The sequence below is a fragment of the Trichomycterus rosablanca genome, chromosome 8 (genome assembly GCF_030014385.1).
Source record: "Trichomycterus rosablanca isolate fTriRos1 chromosome 8, fTriRos1.hap1, whole genome shotgun sequence".
In the NCBI taxonomy this organism is placed as follows: Eukaryota; Metazoa; Chordata; class Actinopteri; order Siluriformes; family Trichomycteridae; genus Trichomycterus; species Trichomycterus rosablanca.
Genome location: NC_085995.1, coordinates 32368007 through 32378245, shown reverse-complemented (window position 1 = coordinate 32378245; position 10239 = coordinate 32368007). Strand labels below are relative to the sequence as shown.

Sequence of the window (10239 nt, the reverse complement as noted above, 5' to 3'; positions counted from 1 at the left end):
CACTGAAATGAAATTGTGGATGAAAGCTAATTTCCTCAAATTAAACTGTGAAAAATCAGATATGATCATCGTAGGTCCTACAACCCTGGCAAAAACCACAAAAAATTTTCAAATTACCATTGATAATGACACTTTGTCTCCGTCTTCTAACATCCGAAATCTTGGTGTAATTTTTGATAGCAACCTCTCTTTTGACCGCCATGTAAATCACATCACCAAAACTGCTTTCTTTCATCTAAAAAACATAGCACGTCTACGTCCATCACTCTCCTTTTCTGCCGCCGAAACCTTGATTCATGCTTTTATTACATCCAGAATTGATTATTGCAATAGCATCCTTTATGGTACATCTAACAAAATCCTAAAAAAACTTCAGTATATCCAGAATTCAGCTGCTCGCCTCCTTACTCATACTCGCTCCCGTGATCATATTACACCTGTTCTACAAAAACTTCATTGGCTTCCCGTTGCTCAACGCATTCAATTCAAAATTCTTCTATTCACTCACAAAGCTCTCCATAATCAGGCCCCATCCTACCTCACCGACCTGCTCCATCAGCACATTCCCTCCCGTAGCCTTCGCTCTTCTGAGGCTAACCTACTGTCCATACCCTCTAGGACCAAGCACCGGACCTGGGGTGACAGGGCCTTTTCCATAGCTGCTCCATCTTTATGGAATGCTCTCCCCAAACACCTACGAGATTGTCCTGACCTGTCCAAATTCAAGTCACTTCTCAAAACTCATCTATTCAATATGGCATTTAACTTGTAACAACACAAAATAAATGCTTTTATTTTTGCTATTCTTTTTAATAGTTTTTATACTTAGATCACGACAGAAATGTGAAGTCCTAGATCCTAAAACTTGTAAAGTTTTCAGTTTCCTGATTGCATGTAAATCTGTCCTGTTTCTGTCTAATTTTAAGAAATTGTTCTATATTTGTTGTTCTCTCTCATAATTTAGCTAATTTTTAATGAACTGTCTTATGCTGCTCTCTTTGTTTTTATCTTAATTATTCTTGATGTTGATGTACTATTTTGATTTTGTACTATGATTTGTATGGTGTATGTACGTATTTGTTTTGATTATTTGTCTTATGTAAAGCGTCTTTGAGTATCTTGAAAAGCGCTATATAAATAAAATGTATTATTATTATTATTATCATCCTGTCCAGTATGTGCTACTGCATTTTGCCCAGTGATACCGGGGAGGCTGGACCCACCGAAACCCTGACTGGGACTAAGTACTGTAGTGGTTTGACATTAACATAAAATACAAATTTAAAAGAAATGACAGACGGACTAATACTTTCCGTGTCTTTTCTTAATTGACCAGTCAAGTAAAACATAATAAAGCAAAAATATGACACCGTACATATTAATGCCCATATTAATCGCTGTAGCCAATCGGTTAAGGTACTGGACTAGTAATTGAAAAGGTACTGGACTAGTAATTGAAATGTCACTGGTTCAAGCCCCACCACTGGCAGGGTTTGCCACTCTTGGGCCCTTGAGCGAGGCCCTTAACCCTCCACCATTTGCTTAGACAAAAGCGTCTGCTAAATACTAAAAATTGTAAACTTAACATTTAATCAATAAAATAGCAATAGTCAAGCAGTTTTGTGAGCAATTGTTCGACTGCTTAAACAAATGTTCAGAAAAATGGCATTTGTGGTAGGTTCAGAGCTACTGGACTGTAATTAAGGGCACTACATAATATAACATTCTTTATTTACTGATAAACCATGCCTCCTTTGTCACCCCCTGCTTGATATATACAGTGATCTGGTTTTCTTTTTATTTTACTCTATAATGGTTTTAAAAAGATTTTGTTACATTGTAATATATTGTTCGCTATTACGAATAACCAAAAACAACTGTTACACTTTAAGGAATAGATTAAGAAACATGGAAATTATTGGATTCAGAGATAAAGCAAAATAAAAAAAGAGAACCAACAATGTAATTTAAGAAGAAAAAACGACATTAATAGAATATTACAATTTATTTGAATTGTATATTTTTCATTATTTATTTTATCAAATTCCCAAATTCTATTAACCTTTTTTCTTGATCACTTAATTATTATTAACACAAAACAAAAGATAAAAAAAATCCCAGTTAATAAAAAACAAACAAAAAGGCTCTTAGTTTCATCAAAAGTCTATAATTCCAAAGTAATCACACCATAAATATAAAAAGCTTCACATGACTATGTAATGTAAACATGCTTAACCACTGTAAAAATATTTTCAAAACAATTTCAATAAATAGTCCTGTAAATGCTCAGTTACAACATAAAAATAGCCTTTCAAATCACTGGAGCAAGGTTTTGATGTTGCCCATTGCTTTAACAAACCTTGGCTGATGATCTGTACAGTAACATGGCTCCATCCCCTTGTCTTAGTGTTACACAGGGCAAAATAATAAAAGACACCATTAAACTTAGGTAACAGTCATAAATAAGCACCAAGAAACATGGTTCACGGTGAGGTATTGAGCAAGTAGAACAAACCATGCTTGACATTCATGAAGGATTAAAACTGAAATGAGCTTGTGCTGAAAAAATTCTGTGTAAGATATGTACACATCAGAATCGTTTTTCTTTGCTTGACTATGTTTCTGTGAACATTGCTTTAACTTCTTTTCATTTATAAAAACATCTACAAAATACTTTATGTAATTCACCCAGAGGTGCCCAAACTTTTCACATCCATCACACTTTCCAGCTAACACTAAGCATAAAGGCATGCATTCAGACAGATGGGGACTTGCTTGTATCTGGCAATATTGTAGTCCAGTGGATGCTTGTCAGTGCATGTGATGTACAGCTGCTCCACCATGGAATACTGATCCATCCAGCGTCCAACAGTTTGTATCCAAAAGAAGTTAAAGCTCAGCAGTGAGTGTTGGAACTTGCAAAATGTTTCAAATGTTGGGGTCCCATTTAGTAGGCTTCTAAAGCCTTCCAAGTGTAGAGTATGTGGGATTTGTTGCTTATTCTACAAACTGTTTCTGCTATAAAAACAGCATTCTTTACAACAACATTCATATTTTAAAAAATAGCCTAAAAAGTCTAAACTGGAATGGCTTTGGGACGCATGATAAAAGGTAGACAAAACTGTAATAAAAACATACATTTCAAGTTTGGTAGAGTGAAATGAGGCAGTTCAGAAGAACTTATAATGCACTTCCTTAAACAGGTTAATAATGTTGTGTTGTCCCATTGGTGCTGGGATACCTAATGTCTGGAATCTGCTCTGCGAATGGCTGCATTGTCCACTGGTTGGAATTGACTGACTCCATAGTTGAGGAGTGTTCTGAAATTGTGACACCTGCAATATAAAGAATAAAACAGAATCCATCATAAGAGTCCTGATGCACAAAGATTTATCTAGTCCCAGTAATATTTGCAATTTTGTCCATTCTCTGCATTGCTAAATGTGTAAAAAAATCATTGTAAGTATACAATGAGTTACTCTGCTTTCCCTACACCTCCCTACACCTGCTTCACTAGCTCGGGACATCATTGAACACTAAACTACTATCAGGACAGAGTCATGGAGCATGTTTTAGCACTGTTATTTACCACTACAACAGTTTAGTATATCACATATTACATATATCATCTTAAAATATTTAATGCTAGGATACTTCTTAAGTTTTTTATATGACATACTTAATTTTTTATTCTATTTATTCAATTACATAGTGTGTACAACATTACTTGCGTCCTTTAATTCTTTGTACTTAATACTTTTTGCTTGAATGTACCTGGAGCTGCTGTAATAACAGAATTTCTCTATGGGATTAATAAAGTTCTCTATCTATCTATCTATCTATCTATCTATCTATCTATCTATCTATCTATCTATCTATCTATCTATCTATCTATCTATCTATCTATCTATCTATCTATCTATCTATCTATCTATCTATCTATCTATCTAATACATGCAGAATTAAAACAGACTTCTCTAAATGAGCTCCAGTTGTGACTAAGTAAATGAAAGTGTGTTCGTAGTGCGATAGACTGGCGCCCTGTCCAGGACCAACCATGACCCTGAGCAGGATAAAAAGGTCCTGAGCAGCTAAACATTTTTTCTTACTGTTACAAAATAACTTTCCAGCTAGCAGCAAAGCATTTAGGCAGACAGGGTCCTGTTGGCATCTGACAATATCAGCATCAATACTGCCAGGTTTTGAAGCATGTTTCATTACTCCAAAGAAAGCTTTTTTCCACCTCTGGAGTCCAGTAGTGGTATGCTTTACACTACTCCAGTAGATGTTTGACATTTTATGTGGTGATCTTAGGTTTGTATGCAGCTGCTCAACACATCTGTAAGAGAACAATGCCATTTTTGCTACCAAATAGCAAGGCCAGCAATGCTCTCATCAATTCCCAGTCACAAATGACTTCTTCCCTTACCGAAGGCTGCTGCATGGTCAAGATTCAACCTTGCCATCTTCCAATAATACTAGGAGCAATTTACTCTTGTGTATTTCTGGAGCTTGAATATACTGTTAGGTGATTCTGCTTAAAATGTGGTTAGGTTGTAAAAAGACATTAATGATCACCTTGTTTGTTAGCAGGATAGAGGCTGCAGGACTGGTGGGTTCCACTGGTAGAGCTTTCCTCATAGGCTGGGTCATGCTGCTCTTCCTTGATTGGCATCTTTTTAGCATCATCTGTAATGAGAACATAAATATGAACGTTTGTTACTCAAAAATCTGCTGCCAAGTCAGTAACGTAGGAAAATTTTGGTGAAATCAAAGTTGATTAGAACAACAATGACGTATTACATTTGGTTTGCACCAATGTGCGTGGGCTTCATTTTGACTTGAGATTGCACCATAAGATAAAGGGAAAAGCATTCAACTATGCACACATAAATACAGTAAGCTTTAGATTTGCTATGTTAGCCTCTGCAGTGTTACCTTTGGCCATGTCCAAATTGAATGTGTACTGTGTCTCCTCAATCTCCTGGTTGGGCACCACACCCCTCAGCTGGTCCCTGAGCTCCTTCAGCTTAATATAAAAATGAACTTTGTCCTGAGCACGAGGGAACTGAGCACAGCGTGGACTGGAGGATGGCATCAAGAAGCACAACTGCACAGGTGTACAAAAAGATCATATAAGCATGACCAAACGTAATGGTTATAAAGACATTAACTAGAAAAGAATGAGTTTTAAGGATCCTACCGTTTCTGTGTCTGGAACTTTGTAGGGCTGCAGTCCAAATTCTAAGTTTTTGGCTTTTATTCCAAAAATCTCTTTACAAAATGTTTCATAAATACCTAAAACAAAAACAGGTCTTTTTTGACAAAGGATAGAAGGGCAAAGTTGAAGAGAATATGACAGTAAAGCTGTCTTACCTTTTCCATTAAAAGCTGCAATACGTGGCCTGTATTTCTGCAGCTTTTCCAGAAGTTGCTTACCACCTTCTCTTATCTCTTTACTGAAAACAGATAAATAGCTTTACTTTGGTTCATGTTAAGCCCAAAATGTTAAGAGCCCTGCTGCTCTTAAACTCTTTACAACACAAAACAATATAAATAATATTTTTATTAACATAAAAACATAAACATTTACTAGATCAAGGTATTTAAAATTAGACAGGTGGGCGCCCAGGTGGTGCAGCAAGATATTCCGCTAACACACCAGCGACCGAGGAGTTCAGAAACTCGACGTTGCCACCAGTCGGCTGGATGCTATGTAGTGTAGTGTAGTGCTATTGGCAGTGCCTGCAGCAGACACGTCTCTGCTAGGGTGGGATGACTGGACTATGTGGGTGGGGTCTTCAAAACGCTGTGAAAGGACTCTGACTGGCAGATAGAGAGGCGCCTGTGCAGAGTGCATAGGTGAAAAATGGTTCCGCTAAAGGCTGCACGCGGGTCGGAGGAGGCATGAGCAGCAATATACCCACCTGGACAGCAATCAGGGATCCTCCAGCAGTGGAACACAAATTGACTATGCTAAATCAGGAGAAGATGGGAGAAAATGCATAAATAAAATAAAAATAAATAAATCGGGTGTAACCACTTTCTTTTTGATCTAGGGCAATCAAAATTTCTTTATTTGTTATACATATGCAGTATAATACAATTTTTGTGTGTATCCCGGCTTGTTTGGAAACTGGGGTCAGAGCACAGGGTCAGTCATTGTACGGCGCCCCTGGAGACGAAAGGTTTAAGTCAAAGTCTTGTCAAAGGCCCAACAGTGCCTGCAGTGCAAAGCCAAGATTTAAACCCACAACCTTTCCGTTGATAGCCCAAAGACTCTATATAAAATTACATTTGATGTAGCATGACCATTAAAGCCCATAGGGGTTGAATCTGTTAGCATCAAACTGAATACAAGGTAGAACTGTTTTATGATTAGCACTCCAGTCAGGGTTGCCTGGTGCTCTTTAGTTATGCATTTTTGGCTTAACTGCATAACCAATGGGAGGTGCACTTGTCACTGATCTCTCAGTGCCGGCCCCAGCCTGGATGAATTAAAGAGGGTTATGTCAGGGCATCTGGAGTAAAAACTGTACCAAATCAGGTTTGCAGACCAGAATAATCTGCTATGTCAACTACTAAAAAAGGGATGGGTGGTAAACACCAGTCTTTGAGATATTTTATTCCATTAAATCAAGTGAATGTGGGATTTGTCATGGGTAACATTATTGCATCAAGACTTTTAAAGAAAGTGCAAATGAGTGCAGTGTGAATGACGCAGAGCAAGAATATTACCAATAAACGTTTAGCAGTTATGTCCTGGATTATGTGGGGCAAAAGGGAATTACGAATCCCTTAGATACAAGACCTCTATTAATAGTTAAATGCTCTTACTTTGACAGGTCTTTGCTACCAGGTGTAGTCCTCTCTACCATATTAGTAAACCCAATGCTGTATTTTTCTGGAAGATTCTGATCATGCATGTAGTTCAGTTGCTGCTCTGTAAGCCCTGATAAGAACAGGCACTTCCCTGTGAGACAGAATATCGAGTCAATTTCATGATACAAATAATCCTACAAAAGCAGGTACATACGTACATAATGATACATACAAAAATGGTTTCCTGGATTTGGGTAATGTCGTCCCTTGTAGGCAGACATTAGTCCAGGGTTGATTCCAATCTGCAAAATATGATATATAAACCAATCTCATGAATGCATCTTGAGTCCAGCTGGCTACACATTTTTCAAATCAGAATGACACCTTTTTAGATTTATATTCGAAACTTCTTTCTTCTGTAATGACTTTGGTTTGAAAACGATCCAGTGATTATTGTACCATTAACACATCAAGCAATATACCAATACAACAGGTGTACGTAAATTGGTCATACAAACACTCACTATCAAAATGTCTAAGTTAAAGGTGATGATGTCTGGCAGTTTCCTGGCCATGACCTCCTCCACAGACATGCCATTAAATCTGTCCAGAGTTCTTTTGGTTTTTTTTACAGTGTCTTCAGCATCCACCTGGTCCTTCGCTTGTGATTTCTGTTTCACTGGTCGCCCACGTTTCTTTCCTTTCTCAGGAGTCAAAGGAAGAGCTACATGAGACACATAAAAGTGACATTAAACACCAGTCTGAGTATAGAGTGTGAAAGACTACAGCATTAATACTAGTAGGGATTCAGGCTTCTGTCCTATAACTAAAACAAAGTGAATGATTTCTTAGCTATTTATCACAGTTGTGTCAAAACAAATTTTATAGATTAGTTTGCTGATCTGAGATTTTTTTTTACCATTGCTTAATCCTGGTCAGGGTCACAGTGGGTCTGGTTTCCCAGGAATTACTGAGCGCAATGCAGCAACACACCCCCAGACCGAATGCCAATCCATTGCAGGGACTCGGCCATTCCTGACATAGCCAATCTTGCCTGTACGTAGATGTCTGGCCGGATTTGAACCCTGGATTCCAGAAGTAGTGGCCTAGTGCGCCAGCCGAGCATCCACAATTACTAATATTAAAGTTAGTAATTAATATTAACAGTAATATTAATAAATACTGAAAATGACACTGATAATTAATTGAATTAATTGAATTAAAGTCCTCAACTGCTTTATCCTGGTCAGGGTCACCGTGGGAAACCCTAAGCACCCTGTACAGGGCTTTGTACAAAATGTGATTTTCTGCATTTATTAGGTAATTTAATGCATGAAAACACTTGAGCTGCAGGGGGCTTTAAGGATGTACCTGTGTGTTGAGTAGCCAGCTGATGATGAAGTTGGCTTTGAGGTGGATATTGATCCTTATAGACTGATAATTCATCTGTGATGCCATACTCTCTGTCTTCCTGCTGATAATTAACAGCGTTCACCAACTGACTGTACTGAGGTATTGACTCTGGTTGAAACTGCTCCTGTGTGGAGTGATACCTACAGGAAAACAATCAAGAACAAAAACAGACAGGAGGTTTGGAAAGACTGCAATCAGTCAAACCAAAAGCTGTAATATGACATCCCAAAATTGTAAACATTAAAGGAACACTCCCACATGCAGTGTAAGGACATTTAGTAAATGATTTGCACATATAGCAACAATACACTGTAGCATTGCCATTCAAACAATGCTTGGCTGGTACTGGGCGGCCAAAAACTATTTACCCCACACTATTACAACATCAGCAGAAGCTTGACTTGGGTTCATGGATTCATGCTGATTATGCCAAATTCTGACCCTGCACGTCAGAGAAGAAACTGATCAAACCAGGTAACTTTCTGAAAGTTTCAGTAAACTTGTGTCCACTACTGTTACTGATTTTTGGAAAAGAACATGCTATGTGTCTGTGTGGGTTTCCCCCGGTTGCTCCGGTTTCCTCCCACAGTCCAAAGACAGAGGTGAACTGGAGATACAAAATTGCCCATGACTATGATCGATATAACCTTGTGAATTTATTAATCTTGTGTAACGAGTAACTACTGTGTGTCTGTCATGAATGTTAAAAATCCAAATAAACAAACAAACACTAAAAACCACATCACGGTCAACATCACTCATTTGTTGCGCATTTTAATATTTATCGTGAACATTTCCTGAAGCTCAGTGTCTGGATGACTTTAGGCATGCATTAACATTTACATTAAGTATCCTGTACATGAATATCTAAATATCAAATGTCAAATAGTTGGTCTATATCTTTAAGTACCTGTAACTGTAAATATGTTTATGGTTTATTCACTCACCAATGCTGAAATGAATCAACTGGAAGCATATGGGAATCATACTGCTTGTCTTCCATCTGAACTGCTACATGTAACAGAATAAAGGTATATTAAGTCAAACATTACATGCATTTTGTAACCAGTTTTTATAAATTTTCTTAGCATGCATCACAAAGTATAGTACATTTTGCATTGCACACTATTGGACAAAGGTATCGGTACATCCTTCTAATTTTTAAATTCATGTATTTCAGCCACAACTAACCAGAAGGACTGACCAGGGTATGGATGTAACACTTTTGTACACACTGTTGAAATACAAATTCTTTTAAATTCATTTTAAATAACATTCTATGGTTGTGTCTCAAACCTCACAAAAGGTCATTAATAGTATGTTACCATGGTTAGTATGGTACCATTAACATTTACTGATATATAGATAGCAAAATTGTATATGAGGTTTGGGACGCAGCTAGTTTTTATATCACAGTGACCCAACAATAACAGAGCCAAGCCTTATTTATTTTAATAATCAACATAAACTTACCTGTCGAATGAACCGTTTATTACAATAAACCTTCCTGAACTGAAGTCAAGAAATTTGGAGAAATAAAATGTTAAAGGTTCACCAAACCAGTGTATCAGTGTTGATACTCCAGTAAAGAAACAAAGCCTGCGATATACATTTCAAAATAAAAGCCTAAATCACAAGGCGAATTACAATGGCAAATACAGTTATAATAAGAATAAGAATAATAAAATAAATAACAATAATGATAAAGTGCCTGGAACGTATCATTATTGGTATACGTGAATTTAGCTTTTCCTTCGCAAAAAATGCTTAGTTTTAAAATGCCAATTACTACATGTCTGATTGTAAAACGTCTTAAATGTATTAAAAACTGTAAAACTGATTGTAAATGTATCATTTGCCTGACTGCTTGTAAAATATTTATTTACCTGTTTCTGTGTATAATAAAACGCGTTTTACTTGAAGAGCTTTGAAATGCATGAAGTCACAATATTATGGTATTTACACTTTAAAGGGTCAAGTGTTTTTAATTTTGGGCAGTGTCAT

General features: G+C 37.0%; 1 protein-coding gene across 2 annotated transcripts; it reads right to left on the bottom strand.

Moving 5' to 3' along the window:
• Window positions 1–2034: 2034 nt before the first annotated feature.
• On the bottom strand, window positions 2035–9807 carry tdg.2 (thymine DNA glycosylase, tandem duplicate 2). Of its 2 annotated transcripts, XM_063000077.1 has the most exons (11): window positions 9709–9807; window positions 9183–9246; window positions 8194–8375; window positions 7347–7546; window positions 7055–7124; window positions 6838–6973; window positions 5377–5459; window positions 5204–5298; window positions 4939–5110; window positions 4579–4689; window positions 2035–3335 (listed from the first exon to the last, which is right to left on the bottom strand). In XM_063000077.1, the coding sequence occupies exons 2-11, from the start codon at window positions 9236–9238 to the stop codon at window positions 3205–3207; spliced, it is 1236 nt and encodes a 411-aa protein (XP_062856147.1). In that variant the 5' UTR covers window positions 9239–9246; window positions 9709–9807; the 3' UTR covers window positions 2035–3204. The 2 variants fall into 2 exon arrangements, with proteins under 2 accessions (XP_062856147.1, XP_062856146.1); XM_063000076.1 differs by lacking the exon at window positions 9709–9807 and having other exon boundaries at window positions 9183–9606.
• Window positions 9808–10239: the final 432 nt, after the last annotated feature.

Bases quoted from the DNA above. Each gene is read 5' to 3' on its own strand.
- tdg.2 (XM_063000077.1), bottom strand. From the start codon at position 9,238: ATGGAAGACAAGCAGTATGATTCCCATATGCTTCCAGTTGATTCATTT. The intron at 8,376-9,182 runs GTGAGTGAATAA...GTTTTCCTGTAG, and splicing joins GTTGATTCATTTCAGCATTG to GTATCACTCCACACAGGAGC. The intron at 7,547-8,193 runs GTACATCCTTAA...TGTCTCATGTAG, and splicing joins GCTGGCTACTCAACACACAG to CTCTTCCTTTGACTCCTGAG.